The sequence below is a fragment of the Mesoplodon densirostris genome, chromosome 2 (genome assembly GCF_025265405.1).
Source record: "Mesoplodon densirostris isolate mMesDen1 chromosome 2, mMesDen1 primary haplotype, whole genome shotgun sequence".
Classification (NCBI taxonomy): Eukaryota; Metazoa; Chordata; class Mammalia; order Artiodactyla; family Ziphiidae; genus Mesoplodon; species Mesoplodon densirostris.
In genome coordinates, this window is record NC_082662.1 from 16,999,238 (window position 1) to 17,024,492 (window position 25,255).

At 37.6% G+C, this 25,255-nt stretch overlaps 1 protein-coding gene across 12 annotated transcripts in view; it reads right to left on the reverse strand.

Annotated features, from left to right (window-relative positions):
• Nucleotides 1-25,255, reverse strand: part of EIF4G3 (eukaryotic translation initiation factor 4 gamma 3) — a 390,751-nt gene that overhangs the window by 27,504 nt on the left and 337,992 nt on the right. For 11 of the 12 annotated variants that reach the window (XM_060089107.1, XM_060089108.1, XM_060089099.1 and 8 more), the window contains 10 exons: nucleotides 24,588-24,692; nucleotides 23,008-23,140; nucleotides 19,789-19,883; nucleotides 17,748-17,841; nucleotides 16,626-16,743; nucleotides 14,921-15,141; nucleotides 12,839-12,957; nucleotides 8,717-8,889; nucleotides 3,075-3,200; nucleotides 1,836-1,917 (listed from right to left, as the gene is read on the reverse strand). In XM_060089107.1, coding sequence (XP_059945090.1) covers nucleotides 1,836-1,917; nucleotides 3,075-3,200; nucleotides 8,717-8,889; nucleotides 12,839-12,957; nucleotides 14,921-15,141; nucleotides 16,626-16,743; nucleotides 17,748-17,841; nucleotides 19,789-19,883; nucleotides 23,008-23,140; nucleotides 24,588-24,692 — 1,266 coding nt within the window. The remainder of the gene's footprint in view (nucleotides 1-1,835; nucleotides 1,918-3,074; nucleotides 3,201-8,716; nucleotides 8,890-12,838; nucleotides 12,958-14,920; nucleotides 15,142-16,625; nucleotides 16,744-17,747; nucleotides 17,842-19,788; nucleotides 19,884-23,007; nucleotides 23,141-24,587; nucleotides 24,693-25,255) is intronic. The other variant, XM_060089100.1, reaches the window with a different exon arrangement.

Consider the following 25,255-nt stretch of genomic DNA (forward strand, 5'->3'; position numbering starts at 1 on the left):
AAAACTGTCTCTTTTCCTGGATAGTGCTATATGCATCTGCTATTAAAGCCATTCAATAAGCCTCCCTGGAGTCTCTCTTCATAGTAGATTATGATTATGCTACCTAACATGAGAATGACTAAGGAAGTCATTGCTCCTGATCAAGGAATGAGAATTATTTCAAGGGCAAGAAGAAGTGCAAGGCTGAGCCCAGGAAACAACAGAGAAGAGCTGCTGTCAGGTGGAAAACTGATGAGGAGGTACAAGTCCACTGCCTGAACAAAGTCACAGTGATAAAGGAAAATGTCAGGCTTTGAGGCTGCAACTGTCATCTAAGGAACAGGTACTAGTTATTTCACAGACTAACTTGCCCAAGGTATAGCTGATAACCTGGCAGGGTCAGGATTTAAACTCAGGCTAATTCCAGAGCTTATATTCTATGAGAATTTTGTTTTAGTTAGGAGAAGTGAGAATTTGCTTTCTGTTTCTACAAATAAAAGTTAAGGAGAATTTGAATTTTAGGGACTAAAGTCAAGTAGGTAGAAGAGCAGGAGAAAATTCTGGATCTATAAACTGGGGTTCAATAAAAACTTTAGTGCCATCAAGCAAAGAATATTAAGAACAAATAGGTTAATCAACTAGAATTAGAGACGAGACTGTTTAGTACACCTATCTATGAATAACTATTAACAAATAAGTATAGTTTAAGTCAGAAATCACTCTAAAATTTTCATACGTGAGTTGTTTTGTTTTGACGTTTCTCACCCCAGGAGTTACATCACCTTTGTGAAGCTACACCACTTTCCCAAACGTCTTAGACCTCTAATATGGCACTGACACTCTCTTTTGAAACTATTGGTTTAGATTTGTTTGTCTCCCTCTCCAGTCTATAAATTCTTTGAAGATTTAGCTACCTTTGCAGACTAAAATCCTAGCATAGAGCTTTGCAGAGAATTATGCAGTATTTATTAAACTAAAATAAATGCAACTTTAAGATAGAAATTCACAATCCTGCAGAATCATTTTTACCACCTATTTCTTTTTTTGCCATTAAAAAATTTATTTTATCGAAGTATAGTTGATTTATCATGTTGTGTTAATTTCTGCTCACAGCAAAGTGATTCAGTTATACATATATACATTATTTTTCACATTCTCTTCCATTATGGTTTATCACAGAATACTGAATATAGTTCCCTGTGCTATACAGTAGGTCCTTATTGTTTACCCATTCTACATATAATAGTTTGCATCTGCTAATCCCAAACTCCCAGTCCATCCCTTCCCTACCTCCCCTACCCCAACCCCACCCCGGGAACCAAAAGTCTGTTCTCTATGTCTGTAAGTCTGTTTCTGTTTCGTAGATAAGTTCATTTGTGTTGTATTTTAGATTCCACATGTAAGTGATATCAATATGATTTTTTTTACCACCTATTTCTAATCAGATTACCTAGCCCATGATCCAAAAATATTGTAAAATTAATCATTTTATGAATCTTATCTTTCTCTGAAAGCAGAGGAGTTTCAATTGAAATCTATTAAGAAGTATAAATAATATAGCCATTTTGTTTCAAGAGAAGATAAAATCATTAGCCACAAATAAAATACATCTTGAGATTCTTTAGAATTGTACCAAATCTAGCTGAGATTAGATCATTCTTTCCCAAATTACAAGAAAACAGAAGGACAAATATACCTTTGGAAGAAACTAGATTGAACCAGAAACCTCACTTTTTTTTTTCTTCAAATAATAGAAGTTAAGAGAGTTACCTGCACAGTGATATCTAAGCTTTTCACGGATAACCCAAGATCAAAATCACTGCACTTCCCAATAGGCTGCTAAATCCAACACTCACCATTTGTTTGCATAGAAGGTGCAATATTTCAGAAAGCAAGACTCCAGCTCTTCCGACAGGAAGTAAAGGTTTGCTAAATTCTCTGTAAAAGATAGGAGTAGTGATTAAGTACCTCTGAACAAATTCTCTGTTCTAGAACAGTATGCAAACAATGTATGCCAAAAGAACAGATACTGTGCAACCTAAATAATACTGGGCAAGCCAAAATTCCAGAACATCTCTAAGTAATAATTTTCAGAAGTAGTTCAGAGACTTCAGGTTCACTTTACGCTTCATGGGGAAGCTGGAAAGAGACTTTAGAATTCCTGGGTTTTGCCTTTTTCTCTAACTGCTTCAGTGACAGAAGCAATGCAAAGATCAGTCTCACTTAACAATCTGTTTATTTACATGAGCTCCACCTTAAGCCGAAAGAAGAGAAGCACCTTAGGTAGCAGGGAGTTCTGAAGCTTGGTTATGAAGTGTTTTTAAGAAAGGAAGCTTTTCTTTAGAATCCAGATGAAACAGAAAGGAACCAATTTTCTCACAGTCTATATCAGTATTTCCCAAACTGTGTTCCACAGGATGCCAATAATTATTCCTCAAAAAAGGATTCTACAGTCAATTAAGTGAAGCACTGCTGACTTAAACAAAGCTAAAGTTTTTATTTGTTGCTTGGTTTTACTATAGGATTCTCATAACTTTTAATGTGCTATAATACGCTTTGTGAATCTCAAAGAAAAGGGACACAATAGTATGCAGAGTTTGACTATGTGAACAGCTTTGGGGGAAATACTAATGTTTTGAAGAAGAGTCTACACAATGTAGCAACAATTTCCCACTCACGTCCAAATCTAGAAATGCCTAAGAGCTCAGCTCCTTTTAAAACAACCTGAGCATGTGCTATGCAGGTACCACAGTCTGAAAGTTATTATGTGGAACTATAACTTCTTACAGCATTGGAGCAATGAGAGACATAAAAGTCAGATTAACATTAAGCTTCCAGGAGCAATCACCTTCCAATTACATGATTCTGGAGCCATATCTAACCTTAATGGACCACAGGGCTATTATATCCCCATCACTTCTCCAATTTAGAAAAATATAACATGTTTATACTGAAATTAGAAGTCTTAAAGAGCCACAGGCTGCGTGTGAGAGTCCTCAAAAGCACTAAAGCAAGAGCACTATGCTAGAAAGCCAGCTGGTAAGCTCTGAGTTATTTTAACTAGATACACATCAAAAGAAACAAGTATAACTTACACGATAAGTTCTCTCATGGAGATTCCGCCTTCTTTTAACATGGGGGTCACCAGTTCAGCAAGGTACAACCAAATATGGGGAATATCAATGGCCATGTCATCTGCCAATTCTAGTGTTTCTGAAAAACTGAAAAAGAACAGGAAAAAAAATTCACATGCAAATATAATTCAAAAGTTAACATTAAATAAACAGACCAAAAACCAGTCGACAAATACCTATTAAACAACTGCTATGTTCGGTACTGTTCTAGGCATCAAGTAAACAAGTTTTTGCTCTCAAAGAGCTTATATTAGTGTGGGGAGGAAAACAAAACAACCGAAAGCCTATTTGCAGATAGGGCTAATTCTCTGAAGAACATGAACTATGGTACTAGGCTATCCCTAGAGGGTGATCAGAAAATACCTCTGTATGGAGGTGACATCTGAAAGACTTAAATGATGAAAATGAGGCAGTTATATGAAATTCTAGGGTAATAGGCTATTCTATTTAATCCCACATATAAATAGTTCACCACAGTTGAGTATCATATCCTCTGAGTCAGTCAGAAGCACTGACTAAAAACTTAGTGTAATGCAGACCAGACACAAGGAGAAGAAAAGACAAAAATCCTTGTCACTGAGGAGCTTACAATGGGGAAGAAAACTGGATGGATACAAAAGAGCCTGACAACATTATTATATAACATCATCATTATGACAAGTTACAAACTGTTCGACCTCTAAAGAAAAGCTAATGGTTTCAGGCTTTCATGCTATGGAATATTTCTCAATGTGAAGTAAAATGGAATTTCAATATAAAATTTAGAAATACAAAATATCAGCACAGTCTTTTTAGGCTGAAAATCATAGCTATTCATTTTAAGTATAAAAATATAACTCAAGACTTTGTTAATCATTCCAATATAGAGCATATTAAAAAGTCCAAAAACAAAAGTGAATTAAACTATAGGAGACATATACATAATCACAAGGAAATACACATAATCAGAAGGAAAGGGCGAATGAATGAAGGGGCCAAGAGCAGGTGGTGTTAGTCTTCATATCCTTTTAGATCTCTGCACACATAAAATGTGTGCTTTTTCACTGCAATTCCAGTTTCTAGCCAGAGTGTGCCATCCTTTTTACCTACCTCAGAGGCCTACACAACACTTTTCCACTTAAAAACTACAAGGCAGAGTCCCTTTCCTGAAGGTGCCATTTCAAAACAATTGGCAGCTCAGCCACATTATCTACCTCTGGGCTTCATGAATCCTTAATGACAATTTTGTGACCTCACAGCTTGCAATTACTTGACATCTATTTGCTATACAACAGATTCTTGACTGTTCTCTCATTATGTCCATTTTCAGCTCAGTTAATGTGCCAATGATGGAACATAATCTGGCTGGGCTTCAGGATTTCTGGGTTGATCACCTATAATGCCTATTCATGTTCCATGGGTTAGCGGTACAGATTAAACTGTTTAATGAGCCCATGAGACAACCGTAGCCGTCTTGGTCTTGCAGCAGTATATCTGCTCTTCTTTTCATCTCATATTACAACAAAGAGATATCCATATTCTTGCCCCTGTTTTCTACTTCTTGATTAGTCAGTTTATCATGGTACAATTTGCAGAACACAATCACTGATCAAATCCATACTGCTGATAAAAAAATATATTTGGCTGAACATAGGATATCTGAAGCAAAAGCTCATAAAAGACTTATTTCTCTTCAGATTTACAGTTCCTAAATCCTTTTGTACGATTTTAAAAGAAAAATCCTAGGTGTGCAGAAGCTGCTAGATAATTATCTTTATGTCTTTGGACTACTACCTAGCCTGTAACAATGCCTTGCATAATATATTATATATTATATATATTCTGAATGTATATTATGCTTTATATAATATACATTCAGAAGCTGGCTGAATAAATGAAACAGAGCTACACCGTAGCCTTGTTTCTTGGTATGTAGTGACCACCACACCCACTAAACTGTACTTCCATGAGGTCCACAAGTGGGACTTAGGACATCCCTTCCCCCATTTCAACTACAGAAACTCTACTTTTATTTATTTTATATATTGGGTTCCTGTCTAAAATTTAATTAAAGAAAGCAATACATTGTTAAAAGTTAGAAATATATTTTTTAATTCAGTAAAGTTCTGATTAGACAGCTGCTAAAAAGGCAAAATAATCTACCACAATTGGAAACGATATTGTCAAGCAGAACCTTCTACAATTTGCATTATGATGACTTAATAACAATATAAATCTACTGTAGATAATCAAAGAAGAAAGAATGAAGACATCTCAAAATTAGACTGGTCAAGTATTATTATGACTGATCATTAGAGAATCTAACTATAGGTAAAAGGAAGAAATAAATAAAAAGATTTTAAAAGCCAGTACCGTCTTCAAAGGAATACCACAGAAAAGGCTATTTAAACTAAATCTTACCTATGTGAGCAAATGGGGTCTTCACTTGTTAACTAGCACCTCTACCATTTTGCATATGGAACTTAGTCTGCTTGTCCATGTAAGCACCAAATAGTATCTTTTAACCAAAGCAGAAATGCCTTAGGTGGCAAGAAAAGTTCCAAAAAAGTAATCAAAAAAGTAGTCAAGGGTTTCCCTGGTGGTGCAGTGGTTGAGAGTCTGCCTGCCAATGCAGGGGACACGGGTTCGTGCCCTGGTCCGGGAAGATCCCACATGCCGCAGAGCGGCTAGGCCCGTGAGCCATGGCTGCTGAGCCTGCGCGTCCAGAGCCCGTGCTCCGCAACGGGAGAGGCCACAACAGTGAGGCCCGCATACCGCGGAAAAAAAAAAAAAGTCAAGAAGGAGATAAGAATTTCCTTTCCAGTAAGCCTCTCCCAAAATGAAATATTAATATATCAAGATTCCTTGAAGGGCACATATTTTATGTCTCTAGTCAACTCCAATTTTTACTGTCCTGTTTTTCATTTGTTTATTACACTTTCAAAGAGATTCCAATTCCATGGTGAACAGTGAGCTACACTCAACTACCTTTAGTAGACAGTTTTTAAAAAGAAGTCTTCTGAGGCCATGATATTAAATGACTGTACCACACTATTTGAAATGCACCTACACAGTAATGTGCCCACGTACCTACCTATCTAATTTGCATCATGAAGTATTTAGATTCAAGTCCTGAAATTTCCAAGAGGATGGCTTGATGTTGTGGAAATATTATTTATATACAGCAATTATTATGCTCAGAGTTGATACAGCATCTTGTAAGGAAAATTCCAAAGGATCTAAGCTTTATTTATAAACCACCTGACACAAAGAGCCTATCTGAAATTTCTGTCTAGTCTATCTTACTATTTAAGTAGCAGTGCATGCTTTGGGGAAATGTAGGAGAAAGGGAAGATTGACAGTTGGAGGTCTTCTCCTTTGTTTTTCAGAACCATCACAGCTTTAATGGCTGCTCAGAAGTTGGCATCTAAGCAGTATCAGCATCCAAGAAAGCTGACCTTGTGCTCCCCCACGGTGCTATGTAAGGACACAGATCTTTGGATACTGGGACTAAAGAGACACAAGACAGGGCATTTCTGTGGCTCCAGTGAAATGTGCCTCTCTGGACAATATGATCTATTTATAACTTAGGCTTCAGAAGCAATCGGGAAACTACGATCTACTTGCAAGAAGGCTCTTGGTAAATAATAACCAAGAGGCTATCTCTTTGTTTGCACCGTGCCAGGCCTCTGCATTTAGGAAAGAATAGGGGTCTTCCTAGGGCTCTTGGTCTAAGGATGGTTAGGTCTGACTAAGTATCAAAAGCTCGGCCTGAAGCCGCTGCATTATCACAAGCTGCAGAGGAAGGAGGGACAAAGAGAGATGAAGTAGTTACCGAGACACAGAAGTGTTCATCTCATTTCTGGTCTAAATAAAAGGCTGTGGTTGTGGTTGTACTGCCAGCAGCGGTGACAGCACCACCATGAAAGTGTGGACACCATGTCTGGGTGTGACACTTTCTCCTCAGGGAATCCCACAAAGAGAAATGAAAATGTCTGAGGTAGCTTAGAAACCAAGCTAGCACCTCACAAGTTCAATTAAGGCCAATGAAGCTAGAACACACCCCTTTGAGGGCTTTCTAGGTATGAATCAACTTCTGAGTATAGTTTGAAGAGAGACAGAAAATGGTAAACAGTAATCTAGCATTCTCATTTCCAAAACTTTCTGGTGAATATATCATAGTATCTGATAAAAAGCAAATATTTATAAATTAATATAATAGGTATTACTGAAACTATAGTTTCAAGTTGGCTAGGGGCAGAACTCAACGTGTGAGGCTATAAATACCCTCATTTGCTCTTATTATTTACACTGGCTGGTTACTGGAGTGAATCTCATATATCTCTTTTAAAACTGAAAAAACATCCTGGCTTTTAAAGGCCAACAACCATAGCAACTTTTGCCAAAGTTTCTTACTAATAAGTTAACTGGGTCAGATGGCCTTAATCTGGTCAAGTCACTGAATCGAGAGAAATCTAGCTCACTGCTGAAGGATAACTTTTTAATGATCCTAGGAACAAATATACATTTTCTGGGACCTTGAGCACAATGTCATCATTCCTTCCAAAATCAAATGACTATTCCTAAGTACATTCAACCTTGGCATTTAATGGTTACACTATTCTAAGAGGTTGGCCATATCTGAAAGATATACAGAGATCACCAGCATTTAACTTACATGAACACAAAAAAGATTAGCAAAAAAGATTTACAATGAGAAAAATAACTTAAATAGTGCAGAATTCTTATGGCCATCCCACTCAACGAGCATATACCCCAAATGAGTATGAGATGTGAGATTTATCCCATCTGACATTTATCCTTCAGGAGGTCTTAGTTCCTTTCCTCTTAGAAAGTGGGTACCTGTCAGTCCTGGGTGTGGTTCTATGTTTACCTTTGCACAACATGGCTCCTAAAACAAAATTTTTTACCATATGCAATTTTCGCCTTAAATATTGATTTTAGAACATAAGCCTGGGCAAGATTCTGTACCACAAAGAACCTGATCCATGCATTTGTGATGATCACAAAGATAATCAGAACCTGATCAAATAAGGATATAACACAAGTGACAGCCAGACTTCATCAAACCAGCCATCATGAGAAATCATAATGAAACCAACTTGGAATAAACTGTATCATTAACAACTTGGGAGTTACATATGCTTCTATGGGGGTACAGTGAACAGACAAGCACTTCCTGTCCAAAATGAACCATGGTTTACTGAAAGAATAAGGCTTTTAGGTTTAAGTTAATTTTCCAGAATTTTTCTCACAAAGAAAAGCTTTTTCCTAGAGAACATGCAGGGGTTTACATATAAATGGGCTGATGAGCTCAGAGCTTCCCGACAGTTAAGGGGGTCTCTGCTATCTTACTTACATCATAATGTAAGTCTAACAACTAGGTACAGAAAATCAGAAAATAACCATTATGCCCTAGCACAATCTATAAAATGCCATCATATCAACCAACATATTATCAATATAATATACATCAACATATTATGGTAGATACAGTTTTAATCTATGGAAATAGCTAAATACTTAAAAAGATATGTACTTTTAAAATTAAAGACTACTTAAGAGCCTAGTAACTGAATACCACTGTTGAGTAAGATACCGACCCTTTGAAAAAGTCCTGTTTGCTGAGTTTTTCTGACTGCACCAGCTGATACAGTAATTGGCCCATGTGATCCCTGGTGATCTGGCTCCTTTCCAGGGTGGACTCCACACCCATTCTCACAAACACATAGAGCAGGCCCTGGGCATTCAGCTCTTCCACACACTGCATGGCTTCCTGTTCAAATAGCAAATAAAAGCTTACTCCAAAATATGGATAGAATTACCAGAGTGTGAAAATAAGTTTAAAATCTTTTACTTATGACAAAGTCAGTAGACAACTCTAAGAACAAGACAGTTTTCATATATATATATAGTTAAACATTAATATAGCTCAGTAAAGTTCAGGTTAATATGGGCAATATTATTAGGCATATTTAAAAATAATACTGCATCTTTATAAGGCTAATGTGTTTAGATTAACAATTTTATTAAAGATCACTCAAAGGACCAGAGGCAAAAATGTATTTTTCTACACAATTCTTACCTATATTATGATCATTTTAAAACTGGAAATGGTATATTATGAAACAATATTTAAATAGAAATTCAATGTCATGATTCAAAGGCCTTAATGTGGCAACTGAGGTAATTCTGTTTGCGTATGTAATATTTGCAAAATCTTCAATGAAAAATGTCTTCCTTCATAGTAAAGTTGACATGGTTAGCTGAAGTACTAAAAACGTTTTAGGAAGATCTTGGGATGTGGGGCTTGTAAACTGGTCCTTACCATGGGATGATCTAGCTAGGTCAATACCTTTGATCTGGAGGATAAAAGCCTGGCAGCCAGGGTCACTGAATCACCAATACAGCAGTGTGCCTCCCTGCCCTCAGCTACCTCAACTTTGTCTGAGTCCAAAATCCTTTGGTTCAACATCTGCAGAGAGTAGCTCTTCTGAGGGGGAAGATGCATGTGAGAAGGGCAGCCTCCTGACTGAGGAAGGGAGTAAGGCATATCTGGGTGTCTCACTGCGATTGTATTTCCCCTCTGCTACTTTATGTAATATCTCCCACATCAATTTTTTAACTAAAAGATTTTCAAACTATAGAGAAATTAAAGAGTAATACAAGGTACACCTATATACCTTTACTTCAATTTAGATTCATTAGTTGTTAGCTTTCTTTCTCTTCATATATCCAAGAAATTTAACATTCATACAATAATGTCAACAAAAATATCTGATATATAGTACATATTCGAATTTCCACAATTGTCCCCAAATGTCCAGTATAACTTTTTGTTGTTGTTGCTCTAGGATCCAACTGAAACCTGACATCACATGTCATGATGTCTCTTTAGACTCCTTCTTTTTGGCCTTGCTGTGCGGCTTGAGGGATCTTAGTTCCCCAACCAGGGATTGAACCCAGGGCCCTAGCAGTGAAAGCTCCAAGTCCTAACCACTGGACCGTCAGGGAATTCCAATTCCCGCTTTAGATGCCTTTAGTCTAGATCAGTCCTTTCTCTCTTTTTTGTCTTTTTATGGCACTGGTACTTTTGAAACAACTGTCATGTAAAGCTGTTTCTTACATACACTTTTAACCAATCAATCCTTCTGTTTCCAGCCCCATCTGCACCTCACGCACATTCATGGTCTGCTAAGTAAATTACCATTCATCCTTCTAACTTCCAGAATGTTGCTGTCCTCTATTCCTTATGCTCTTTATCCTTGTGGGTTTTTACCTCATTTTAAGCCTATCTTCATCATTAAAAGGTTTTTTCAGGAGAGAGTAAAAATGAATGCAAGTACTCAGTGCTCAGAACTAAACCTGAAGTGACTAAGTGTCTTCCAGTGAGTATTTAGTCACTGAATCTGCCTACCAGGCCAACTAACTACATCATGGAACTTCTAATGAGAAGCTTCTAATTTCACAGCAGTTCATAATCTTACCCTTCTCCCTGATTTTCTAACGGTTTGATTCTTGGTTTTGAGCTCTCAGCTGAAATGACACCTCCTATAGTCCCTGTGACTGCCCAATCACCGGCTAGCATACCACCTAACTTTACTTCTCTGCACTATAACATTGTTTTCTTTTTGTAGTAGTTGTTTATTTATTTTTAGGGCAGCTTTGTCTGTATCTCCCACTAGAACATAAACTCCATAAAAGAAACATAAAAAAACCAGACTATGTTGTTCACTACATATACTACAATATTTCCAGGAAGTACTCCTTAAAATGTGGCTGGCACATTTCAGGTACTCTATACATATATGTATCACATAGGCTAAAAACACAAGATGTGGAGTCAGACAAACGAAGGTTTGAACCCTGGCTCTGCCACTTACTTACTATTGTATGAGTTTAGGGGTGTAACTTAATCTCTCAGCTTTGACTTCCTATCATAGGGTTACTATCAGGATTGCAAATAATACATATATATTGATAGAAGCACTTGGGCACATTGCCAAACACAAAACAAAGGCTCAATAAATATTAATTTGTATTAGCACCTATTAAAGTATTAGGGAACAAACTTCCTTAGAATGAGCTCTGTAAGCCTTTAGCATGACACACTAATACCCTAAAGGTAATAAGAAAAAGTATAGTTTAGGCTCTGAAGCTAGAAGCCTGGATTTGAATCCTGAGTCTACCACTTATCAGCAGTATGACCTAGAGCAAGTTACTTTACATCTTTGCACCTCAGTTTCCTTATTGTAAAAATGGCTATTATAATAGTATTAATGTCTGGATGGTATTATGAGGATTAAATAAACTAATACACATAAAATACATGGAGTAGCACCTAGCACACAGTAAGTCCTCACTACATCCGACATTATTACCTGGTTCCTATTGCCACTCAGCAGCAGAGCTGCCTTGTACGATGCATAATGACATTCATGAGTCATAACTGACTCTGTCCCTTCCATAGTGCAGGCTTGGTCTAGGGCTGAAGAATCTTCAAAGGGTCCTCTTGTTGCACCTAAGTGTTACGAAGGTCTTTTCCTTCTTAAACCTCCAGTTCATCACAGGGTCCTACTTTTCCTCTTTCAAAGCATTTGTTGCTCACTGACTTTGTATATCCTTTAAATTATTTCTAAAGACAATCTCTACTGCTTTCTTCCTTATTGTTTCTGTTTTTTCATCTTTTCTTAGTCTTTCCATTTTCTTCTTTCACATTTCCCTACTTCCACGTAAGAAAAAAGCTGTGCTGCCAATTTGTAAGAATACTCCTCATTTTCCAGGAATCTAACAAATCACAGTATATGAAGTCTATTTTTTGGCTCATTCCAGCTAATGTTCACTTATTTTTGCTGCATTTCCAAGGGTTTCTGCAAAGTACTCCTCTCCAACTCGCTCATGAGTGAAACTTCTTCCTACTTCTTGTAAATTTTGGACAATTTCAGTAAGCTTTTGCCAAAGGAAAAGTAGTTAATGTATCTGACAAATATTTTAACAGATACGCCTTTGCTGACTCCAGATCCCTAAACTAGGCCTCATTATATGATCTCTCCTAAGACCCTATAGGTCTATTACAGTTTAACTATTTATGGAATTTATCTGTTTATCATCTGTCTCTACCTTAAGACTACAGGGCTCGTGAAGTCAGGAGGTATGTATATCTTATTCACTGCTATCTTAAAATGAAGATCAAGGAGAAGGTTAAGGTTAAAGAAGGGCAAACGGAAAGCCACATCTTGAAATGTTTCACTTAGGCTGTCTGACCCTGGCACATTACTTACTCTTTTGTGCCTCAGTTTTCCACTTATGAAATAAAGAAAAAGTAATGTCAGCTGTACTTCAAAGTTAATATGAGAATGATGATAAAATGATTGTAAAGATAACGACAGGTAATATATAAGGAGCCAGGAATCCCTCATAATGATAATGTGTTGTTTTTTGTTCATCAGTATCAAAGTCAATTTGGTTACTCCATAGTGGGAATGGACTGATACCCGTTCTTCCTTCCGGACCACTGATCTTGTGAACTACAGTACCAATTTAAAAGAGAGTACTTGGCAGAAATGCATCAAAGTTGTGCAAACTGAACTGTGTAGAGCTTGGATTACTCACTCTAAGTCTCATCAGTTCACAATAACTGATTTAGACCAGAACCAAGTTCCTCTGTCTCTTGCCACAGGGCTTTCTGTGTTGTTGTTGCTTTCTTTTTTAAAAATTTCGTTTACCTTAAAATCATTAATGTGTAGAAATTCATCAATGATAGATTTGGACTTCCTCTCCATCTCCTCCTCTGACAAGGCAGGCTTGTCAGGGGCTGACGTTGCTGGAATTTCTGGTTTCGTTACTAGTGAGGTTAAAAAAAGTGAGAAAGTAAAAACGACAAAAATTATCATTAAAATGGGAGGATTATGGTTGACAATATTTATGTGTTGTTACATTGTTTTTTTAGTAAAGGCATTAAAATAGGTACAAATTTGACAAAGCAAGCTACCTGAAAGTAGAATACAGAAACATTTTTTTAGAGTAGATATGCACTAAGTAATTTCATAATCCACAACAGCTACAAGGTATAGGGATATGATAAATCTTTATAATTAGAGTTTTGTTCCTTTCTGTATTTTTTTTAAATTGAGGTACAGTTGATTTAAAATATTACATTAGTTTCAGGTATACAACATAGTAATTCAACATTTTTCTAGATTATACTCCATTTCCTTTCTGTATTTTGATTCCTCTCCATTGCTTCTATGATGAAGAGCACATGAGGCCCACACAATTGTGCACAGAGCTACAGCCACATTGGCCTTTGGCAGTTGCTTGAATACGCCATGGTTCCACCTTCTAATACTTTGCTCATGGTGCTCCTCCTGTATGAAATGATCTTTCTCTCTGTCTCTCATCCATCCCTCCCTGCAAACCTGTTTTAACTCCTCTTGGTCCTTCAGACCTGAGGGAAGACTTCCCTAACATCCCTCTGTGTCAACTGTACTCAGCTCCTTTGTTAAGTACTCTCTTAGAAATATATTTGTTTCTTTCATAGCATTTTGCTGTTTGTATTTATATATCATCTTTCGTGGGGTTATTTGATAAAGTTCTTCCTGATCCAGCAGACTGAAGGCCAAAGCAGGGATCGAGTACCCAGAAGTCACTAGGTGCTCAGGTGCACGTGGCAAATGAACAAATGGCCCAGAAAATAAACATGCAGAGGGCAGCTGTGCTACATTATTCACTACACACAAGATTATTTTCACACCTTACCTTGTTATGTTCTCAAAATAAACTAGCTTAGATAAGAAAGCCACTTGTAAAGATCTGGGGTGGTGGTGGTGGGATGAATTAGGAGATTGGGATAGACATATATACACTAATATATATAAAATAGATAACTAATAAGAACCTGCTGTATAAAAAATAAATAAATAAAATTCAGAAAAAAAAACATTGAAAGATCTGAAGTCTTTATCAGTTGGGAGACGACATTTCAATTTGCCTGTGAAATCCATTTAGAAACTACAGTTGGGAGACACGATTTAAATAGTGAAACAAAATTGAAAGCTTGGAAAATGTTGTAAAACAACCAGTATTACTTCAGGATTAAAATTTAAAACTATTTTCCATCACTGTCATTATCATCAAGACATCTAATACCTTTTGCAAACTTTGTATTTATTAGGTAATGTCCTAAGTATTTACATGTATTAACCTCACTTTTAATCTCCGCAACTCTACAGGGTTAGTACACTTATTATCCCCATATGACAGATGAGGACACTGAAACACAGATAGGTTAAATATATGAGGCAGTTTTTAGAGCACTATCTGAGTTGGTCCTCTAAGCACATACATGCTCAACATGTACAAAACCCACAGAGGTTCCAAGATGAAGGTAACAAAAGACAATCTGATACTTTCTCTTTGGTTTGCCCTGTCGTGGCTCAAGAGTGTCAGAATTTTCATACATTTGAGGGGCTGTACAAAGGACAGGCACTCTAAGGCACACTGGGGTATAATTTAGGGAACTTCTAAGAAATTCACTGCTTAATATACATCAAGAGGACCTCACCATCGTCACTTTTAATAGTGAAAGGGGAAAATTTACAAATTGCTGAACAAAGGGATACCTGGGGAATGAGAACTATGTTATAAGATTATGAAGATACCCTTTAACTTTTAAGGCACTGGCGTGTGTGCCGTTATCATGTATTAATTCTGAAATCTACTCAGGCACAAAGCCTCCTTTGCATTTTTTCCCTTCCAAATTTAAGGGCCCAATCTTCACCTGTACCTGTTCATATAAAGCCTCCCACCTGACTCCCTGATTCTGCTTCGCTCAGCCTCGGTGCTGCTCCTGTCCACATCCATGCCTCCCGTGAGCTGCTTCACAGTCTCCAGCATCTCTCTCCGTTGCTCTTCTTGAGACTGATTGTCTAACAGGTCTTTACTGCTGCTGCCCCTCATGAAAGTGTTTGGACGAGCTGCTCCAGATGGAAGGGGCTTGTCATTCTTCTCCCTGCCCATGCTTCCGCGACTGAAAAGACAAAACAACAATTTTCAAACTAAAGACCACCCCATCCACTCTGTATTCAAATTATAAAATAACACTAAGACTTTCTAAAAGTATGCAGAAGAATTTTTCACAGATAACTTCAGATGTGTGAGGCAACAATTATATTTCAAAGTGTAATTATTTATATAAACAAGTAAAATCATGCTTTAAGGAGAATATTAAGATGTGTTTGACATTTTTCTTAAATGTTAAAGGGATACCACTTGAAAATTTTAAATGCTAATAGCAATTCTTCATTTAAATTAAAAAAAATCTTTTAAGAAAAAAGAAGACAGTAATGAATGTATGAGCTAAATGAGTGAAAGGGAAACAGAGTACCAAAAGAACGTGGTATCACAATCTTAAAAACTTTCAATGACACTTTATTTATTCAGAAACTTCAAATACATGGAAAATATTTGAGAACCAAGTAGTAGAAACAGTTTTTGAATAGCCAAAATCACACACTTTGTTCATTTTAAGAGAGAATCTTCCTATCTTCCTACTCTTTTTTCAGACAATTCTGACCAGCTGGGCAAATGGGTCCTTGGCCCAGGGCAGATCAGAAACAGAGAATTTAAAAGTAGAAAAGAGGGAAGATCTAGAGGAACGACAATGTTCTAACCACTATGAAAGAACATACACAGTACTCAAAAAGCAGGGCCATCACAGGAAATCTAAAGCAGGGCAAAGAGCCACAAACACCTCAATAGCACAACTGATGCTCAGTGGCAATCTATGTCATCATTAAAAAGTTGACCTGTGCTATATTTTGTTTCAAAAGCCAAGAGAATAGTAATACAGCTTAGAAAATCTACCTAGTTATACTGATTATAATAAAAAACAGAAACTTGAGAGTTTAAAGAAACTCAGCTCTAAAAGTGTTTACATGAAAAAATTACATTCTGTCACTATATTACAGGTCTGCATCCACTCTCCATAAACTAGTCAATGGAACACTTGACTGTATAAATCCTACAAAAATGCAAGTAGAAAGACAGTAGAATATAGAGTAGTGAAAAATAAAAGACAACCTCAAATATAACTCCAAGGACAGTGTGACAGAGAAATATATGGTTGGGCTGTTATGCCCTTTAACTCACAGCCTGAGAGTGCTAAGTTAACCTAGAGCATCCTGAGGCATTACCTTGGAGAGCCCTACACAAGCCTCCATGGCTCTTTGGGTGGGCCTGGCTTTCTTAGTCGAGCAAAGTATTAGATATTTGTCAGATAACTTGCCCTTCCCTTCCACCTCATCCTAAATCTATAATTTCCTTATCTTGGAGAAAATCAACTTTAGGGATGAAAGGAATCTATCCATAGGGATTATCATCATAATCTGTGTGTGTGTGTGTGTGTGTGTGTGTGTGTGTGTGTATGTGTTGCGGGGGAGGGAGAGAGAGACAGACAGAAACAGTCTGACAAGCAGGTCAGTCTTGAGTTAATGTGCAGACCGAGCTTCTTACCTAGTTAAGGTCCGTCGGGAATCAAACTCTAAAGGCGTGGATGATGTAGACCCTGAGGGTGCTGGAGGTTGCAAAGCAGAGAATCTGTTTAAACTGGAAGCACTTGACCTTAAGGCATCTATAGGTATTGAGACGTGAGAAAAAAATACAAATCACATGACTAAAATGCAGCTTCTAATTGGTCTGCCTCCTTGGGGTGCGGCCTGAGACTAGGCACTTCTAACCAGCCTAATGAGGTGGTACCAATCTCTTGGTCCACAGACCACACTCTCAGAAGCACAGTGTTAGAGGGATCTTGTATGCAAAAAAGGATTTAGGAATCTTTGTTCATTACAACCATTTGCTCCTTTAAAAATATAATTAAATTATCCTAAGTAGGGCATGGGAATGGTAAATAGAGGAAGGAAGGAGGCAAGCAAAGCAAAACAAAATATTTCACTTAAAAAAACTAACTAACATAAATGCTGTGATATCATTTACATAAAATTATGGATGTGAGTTTAAGTGAACAATTTCTTTTCTAATTTAAAAGAAAAAAGGTCAAAATTACATAGTAGAAGGGAAATACGGGAAGGAGGCTAGCAATGAAGTTTACATTTTTTCCATTGGTCTTTCTTTAGCTTTTAAGATGTGTTTGTAATGATCCAAATATTTCAGTCCTAAAGCCAAATCTCTCAAAATCTACTTTTGGCAAAGATTTTGAAAAATATTTTAATCTAATTCTTTTTTCTTTTACAACTCCCTGAAATTAAATGCTTCTGGGTAATAATATTATTTTTCTCAGCAATATGAGTTTCCCTTTTTAACCCGGAGTCCCAGTAATTTTTCTAATTATATTGAATTTATGAACAATAACAACAGCAACAAAGGAATCAAATAGATTAAAGTTTTAAATAACCTAACTGAATTAAAAAAATTTTTTTTAAATATTCAAAATACCTAAGGATCCTTACTGAGGAGGAAACGTTCAAATTATGTTAGAGTGGGACACCAATAAATCCAGCCATGATTAGTCTACAGATATTTTCCTAAAATTGTTTATGAAATGACTGCAGAAAGCACTGTAAGGTGAACGCTAATAGACCACATGCAGGTTCCCAAGAAGGGACACTCCATACTTACCAGTCTCACTTGCCTTTGCTCCACCACTGCTGCCTTTTCCCCAACTGCCCAGCTGTGCTTTAGGTACCAGCTGAATTTTCTCATCAATTGTGGGCTGTAATATAAGTGACCACAAGTCAACAATAGGAAATATTCTAGAAGAACAGTTTATCTTTTTTTTTCCGTGAAATAAAACCAATTTCAGCAATGAAATTTTGCCTGGAATGCCCACATAAGAAACATAAATGGGAGCTGTTCACATTAAACTGGGATTCCCATGGCCCCTGAAGGACTCTCTGGAATCCAGCTTCCACAAAATACAGTTAGAAACCACTGGTCTGGAGAATGCATTCAGATCCTCTAAGACGGCAATGCCAATCTGCTAAACACAAGTAGTTTCTAGTGATTCCCCTCTTACAATAATGCCCAGGGATTTAAAAAAGAAAAAAAAGGAGTACACAAATACTACAAAATTAACTCATTAATCTCTTCAAGTGACTGTCAGAAAACAGGCTGAAAGACACAAAGATTTCACATTTTAGCAAAGCCTAAAATAGGGTGGGGCAGGGAAGGAGAGGTGGAATAGGAGCATTCAATAAAGAGGAATAAGACAAAAGAGAATAAAATGTTAAGACAGGGAGTTAAGGTGCCTGATATCTCTCAGGTTTAACTCTCCCAGCACAACTTCAGTACAAATGAATACAAGTTACTCATAAAATGCACACCACAACACAAAAGCTGTAAAGCAGTGCCTTGTAACAAAGGTATTACTCTATTCTGACAGTACTGTTTGCTATATGACAGTTAACAGTGAATTTGCTTAATGGTTTTGAACTTTTAACGAGATGTTTATATAGAGTACCTACAGTATAACTACCTGAATATATACTACATTTATTTTTTTTAATTTATATATTTTTCAAAATATTAAGGAAATAATGTTGTAGGCTTATCATAGTGCCCATGCACAGAAACAGTATTGTAAAACACAGACAAATGATTTTGGTTAAAACTGTCTCTTGCTGGAAATGGAAGTGGATGGGAATCAAGTTGTATTCAGAAATGGAATTCCTTCTCTGAGACATAAACAACTGGAAGAATGTACCAGAGTCTTAGAGAACAGGATTCCAGCTGATACATCAAAAGAGACCCAGAGAGGGACTGTTCTATCCTGAAGCAATGCCTTGACAAGACCATAAAGATGCGAACAACATAGCCCATCTTCTTCCATTTGATATTTTCAACATTAGCTTTAGGTTGTCTTTATCCTACTGGCAGGCTGCCAATTTTCAGGACTATGTAAAGTATATTACAAGTAAGGATCAAACTACACTTGCAAGTGATCTGCACAACTCACTGGGCTGTACAAGTTTCCACTTTTACAAAATGTAATTCTACTTTCTCTGTCGTTTCCAAGGTTCTTCATTCTACTTATAGTGATCAACTTCCACTGCTGAAAACATCTGCTAGGAGAAAAGTCTTTCCTCTTACTGCCCATGGATTCTCAAGAGAAGGAAAGAGAATACATTAAATCTTTATCACAGAATAATTTCTCGTAGGTCCTCTGTGATTTCTTTTATGCCTTGGATATAGCAAACCATTCATTCCTTTCATGATTAGACTTAGACAGGTACCTGCTTCTTCCTCAGAGCTAAGAATATACTGTATATATATTATACAGTATGAATATTATATCATACAGTATGAATATACTGTATATATATGCATAAAAGCTTGCAATTAACTATGGCTTCTCAAGAATTTTTATCATCTCTCTTATACTAAGCATCTCATACCTTTAAGAATTAACCTAGTCAATTAGTAAGCCTTAGTAAACCTAATTAACCTAGTCCTCCTTAATAAACACTCATAGAAATAAAAGGACTAATGCCAGGACAAGTAGGTAAGAATACACTTACTGATAATGCTGACCTGTAGAAATGCATCTGCATTAAAAAAACACCACCCCATAAAATCTGCAATATGGCTATTTTATATGAGAAATCATTTTGAGGGCCATGATTTGGGGCTGTTTGAAGTTGTGTTTAAATGTCACACTCACCTTAGTGATTTTCAGGAATTTTGAGGGGTCCAGTACCCGACTATTCTTGGCCCCTTGAACAGTGTTCCACCCACCTTCGTCCACTCTCTGGACACCTGCAGGGAAAACAGAGCGAGCTACTCTCTCATCTGACTCAAATCAGTTTGACAATGAAAGGGCAAGCAATATTTTTAACTCAGCAGCTCCAATCAAAACCCAGGAAAAACACAAAAGAAATTGTAAAAGCATTGCTGACAGTCTCTTTACTACCCACAACATGAAAGTATCAAGTAGAAGTACTTTGCTTGTATCCATCTGTCATGAAACATTACTGACCTAGAAGAAACCAACTAATACAAATGAATAGGGATTTAGTGCTAGACAAGGGAGGGCCAAATCTAATGTCTATAGAGTTAATGATGAGAACACTTTGGGAGAGATCAGATGGAAATAATTTATTGCAGAGTTTATTTCACTTAATGGTGTCATATGACACACTATGCTTCAATCATCCCCCCAAAACCTGCTTCTCCAAACTTTCAGCTGCTGAGGCAGAAAACCTTGATTCCTCTTTCTCTCACACCTAATCTGTCAGCAAATCTTGTCAGTTCAACCTTTTCAATGTATTCAGCATCTAGCCCCTTCTAATCACTACCAACACTACAAATTTGGTTTAAGCCAGCAACACTCCTTGACTGGTATAAAAACATCGTCACTGGCTTCCCTGCTTTCACCCTCACCTGTTTTCATCATGGCAGCCAGTGTGACCCTAGTAAAGTGTGAGTTAGGTCCTGTCATTTCTCTGCTCAAAACACTTCTGTTATCTATTTCACTCTGAGAAAAAGACAGGTTCCTTATAAATGGCCTACAAACTCTAAATAATCTGGCCCCCTGCCTCTCGGACCCAATGTCCTACCACTCTCCCCCTGTGCCCTTTGCTCTAGCCACACTGGCCTCCTTGCTTATCCTTGAAAAGGCTGCTTCAGGGCCTTTGTACTTATTATTCCCTTTGCCTAAAACCTTCTTCTCCAGATATCCACATGACTCATTACTTCATTCAGTCTTCGCTCAAACACCACCAACTTTTAATAGGCTGCCCAACCTCCCTATTTAAAACTGTAACCTCTATTAATCAAACCTTGCACTCCTACCCCCTCCCTCTCTGTTTTAGCTTTTCTTTTTTTCTTTTCTTTTTTTTTTTTTTGCGGTACTTGGGCCTCTCACTGTTGTGGCCTCTCCGGTTGCGGAGCACAGGCTCCGGACGCGCAGGCTCAGCGGCCATGGCCCATGGGCCTAGCCGCTCTGCGGCATGTGGGATCTTCCTGGACCGGGGCACGAACCCATGTCCCCTGCATCGGCAGGCGGACTCTCAACCACTGCACCACCAGGGAAGCCCTGTTTTAGCTTTTCTATAGAATATATCTATCTGGCAAAACTGTATATTTATGTATTTGTTCCCCACCCCACCTCCCACTCCCCGTAAGAGGTAAGCTGCATGAGGTAAGGGACTTTGTCTCTCCTGTTAAGTGACAAGCACTCAATAAATATTTATTGAATAAATGAATGAAAGACCACCAAACTGTCTATCCAAAAGCTTTTCCAATCTTCACATATTTCTTTCTTTTTTTTTTTTTTTTTTTTGCGGTACGCGGGCCCCTCACTGTTGTGGCCTCTCCCGTTGCGGAGCACAGGCTCCGGATGCGCAGGCTCAGCGGCCATGGCTCACGGGCCCAGCCGCTCCGCGGCATGTGGGATCTTCCCGGACCGGGACACAAACCCATGTCCCCTGCATCGGCAGGCGGACTCTCAACCACTGCGCCACCAGGGAAGCCCCTCACATATTTCTTGATTTTCTCTTTGCTAAATGGTATTAATGATCATGAACAGGCTTGCTTATTCCTTGTTCCTGTGAAATGGAAAAGCACACTTTCTTCCCTGGAGGATTCATCTCTCAGAACTTCACTATGAGCTATACAGTGTCTATGATAAATAAGGGCTAATGGTTATTGAGTATTTACTAGGTGGCAGTTGCTACGCTGAACACTTTACCTATATTATTAGCTCATTTCATCCTCACACAAATCCTAGGTACTATTATGTGATGAATTTTACAGATTAAGTGACTTGTGCAAGGTCATACAGCTAGGATGCAGGAGAGCTGAAATTCACACCAAGATAGCTTGGCTCCAGAGTCTATGCTCTCAACCTCTATACTAATATGATCCAGTCACTTTAACTGATCACGTAACTGTACAGTGGACAAAATGAGCATTCTCATTTGGATGTCATCTTAGAAGAAACAGGCCTAAAAAAAGATCATTTCCTTTCTGAAAAAGTTTTCCTCTTCCAATGTTCCTAAACTTAGTCAATAGACTTTCTATTATCTCAGGTGTAAAATGGCTTCTATTTCATCTTTCATCTTACCTTCCTCCACATAGGATTTCAGGCAACAGCAACATTTCTGAGTTCAGTGTAGCTGTTGATTCATCATGTGAAGAGCAACAGACTCATTTTATTTATGTATCTCTAGCATGACATTACTGCTTTGGCTCAAAAACACACAATGGCTCCTTAATGTCAAATCAAGCCGAAAGTTCCTCATCTGGCTCCATTCTTCTGGACAAACATTTTTCCATTCCTTCTGAACACTTAAATTTTACTCTAATCAGGCTTATTGATTCCTCTTTACAGTATATGTTTATTTTAATTTCGTGACTAAAATTTTTCTTTCCCTTCCAAATATCATCCATCCACCAATACCCAGTTCAAGTGCCCCTTCCTCAAATAAGGATTTCCTCCAGGTTTCTACCTTTTCTCTTCTGAATTTTAACAGCCTTAGTGGAGAATACATTTCATAACTGATAGTATCTTCCATTTGCTTGAAAATGTTCCCTTTATTAGTTTTGGCTTTCCAGATAAACTGAAAGCTTTCAGAGGGAAGGAGCTATATCTTCTACTTCTTTTTATTTCTCTCACCAATGCTGAGTGTACAGAGGATGCTCAATAAAGTCTTGTTGATTACTGCCTTTGAAGTAGTCAAAGAAATCATGTTTAGTTCCTGTATTCTCTGCTTTTACTCAACAACCCAGTCTCCAGGTGAAGCTGCTTCACTTACCAATCACCACTCCATTCTTTGGGTTAGTCTTTCTGCTCTCATTTCATATTTAAAAATAGAATTCTTAAACATCTATCCCTCAAAACTCCCAAGTTCTCTAACGCCTGGTGGACTCCACCCCTCACCTGGTCTTCTCTTCTCTTTGGTCATGAGTTGCTGGACCTTCCTCTGCTCTTCTTGTTCTTCTATTTTAGCTTCTTTGTGAATCTGTTCAATAGTTTTAGGCCCTTGATCTGCTCTTCGAGATACCCAATTACACTGTAAAAGGAGAAAACGAAGTCATCAGCCAGAAAAAGGAAAATAAAAATAAAAAGGAAATTTTTGAAAATCTGTTTTATACTTTGCTGGAAAAGTATAAAATACATATAAAATGTGGTACTATGACAATTTTTCATTACAGCTAAATAATTAAATTTTTCTCAATCAACCCTGAGCTACTGTATACTGAGCATTCCAATAGCTGATGGATAAAGACAGAGTGAAAGACTGGCCCAACTATCTATCTATCTATCTATCTATCTATCTATCTTCCTTCCTACCTACCCTACCTACTTACCTATCTATGCATTTTATCATTTTGTATTTTTGAAAGGAGCGAGAAGAGGAATCAACAAAGATCAGGATTCTTTGGCCTTGACTTAGTCTGGTATGTTGCTACTCAGTTCATAGCACACTACATTGGGGCTCTAAATCGAGGATGACTAATGTTTTTCTTCCTCCCGTATCAAGGTTCTGGTGTCTACACAAAATGCCGCACCGCTCTGAGCTTTGGTTATCCTCTCCACTCAGGACAAAACAAGCTGTCTCCTTATAGTTTCACTTCTCCCTTTACTTCCCTTCCCAGCTATAGTCTCAACATCTGATACCAATATGAGTGATTAAAGGAAGAGGCGGAGAAATTTTTAACATTTATATTAGCTTGAGGCAAGAATGGCAAAAAGGTTGAAATCAGCATTCAAAATTCTGATCAACTGGTAGCTGCTTTGTTAATAAGAAGGAGCCTGAGGTCACATCTCGGCTTAGGAAGATGAAGAATCGTCATCAATACCATCTGGTCCGGGTGCAGGGCAGGGAAGAGGGGGTACCTATATTCACTTTCTCTAGCTTAGGGTTAGCTGCAGTATATTCCCTGTAGGAGTTAAAACAGGAAAAGGGAAAAGAGGTGGTAGTGGTAAAAACTATACCTGGTATGAGAAATGAGAAAAAATAAAAAGTAGCAGAACAAGATGGTATACGGTGAGAAAAACAGAGAGGAAAACATTGACATCTCTTTTGAGCTGGGCACAATACATAATTACCTCAGTGAATCTTCGTAACACATCTGCAAAGTAGGCAACATCACCATTTCAGAGGCTAAAATGTAAGGCTTAGGGAAGTTAAATATATTCATTTTGAAGATGAGCCTTCCTGATTATTTAGCATGCTAAGACTAAATTTACATGACCACAGTTTGAATTCAGAATGGCTGATTTCAAAACTGCAATGTGGTTTGAAAATCAGAATAAAGAAAAGAAACAAGTAACAGACAGGTAGGCGTATATGCCCTTTGTCCTTTCACATAACTCCCTCACAAAAGTTTGTCAATTCAAGTTCTGAGAGTCAGGCAGCAAAAGCATTAAATCATTATACATGTAAATCTTAGGACATCCTCCCCAAGCCAACTCCTGAAAAGAGACTGTAGTGGTAGGCTTATTTTTCTCCTTACCAGCCTTAGGTCTATCACATCCTGAAGCATGAATCGAATCCTAGATGAGGTTTTTCTTTCTTTCACAATTTTCTCCATCTGATTAAAATACTGGTCCATACGTGGCTGCAGGATACAAAATCATTAGTATTCCTGGCTGAGGAATTCAAATGTAGTTTTACCATGTAGAATTTTAAACGGCCTATAAACACAACTTATAGCCAAAAGGCCATGTGGTAGAATTTTTAATTGAACATGACACTCAAAATAAAGGCTACATATTCCAGGCAGCTGGTCACAGTCATAGGCCAACAAAATATAAATGAAAATGTCATACTGCAGCTCCTTGGAACCTTAAGAGAGGGGTGGCTGTGTCCTTTGCCCCTTTCCAACCATCTTGGGCTATCAGATCAGTAAGGACAAGGGCTACACCTTAGTGATGACAAAATGTTAAGCTGGAGGAACTGAAATTTTTTTATCATCACTTAGCCACCAGGCCAGCCTCAGACTTCTTACCCCTGAACTTCATTTACATGGGTGAGAAATTAACCTCAGTCTTGTATAACACACTGATATTTGGAGTTTTCTGTCGTAGCCAAACATAATCCTAGCTGATTCTGATGTTATGAAACATTTCTAACATTATTTCTTTGATGCATTTCTAATTTCCCTGCCCATTATTTGGAAAG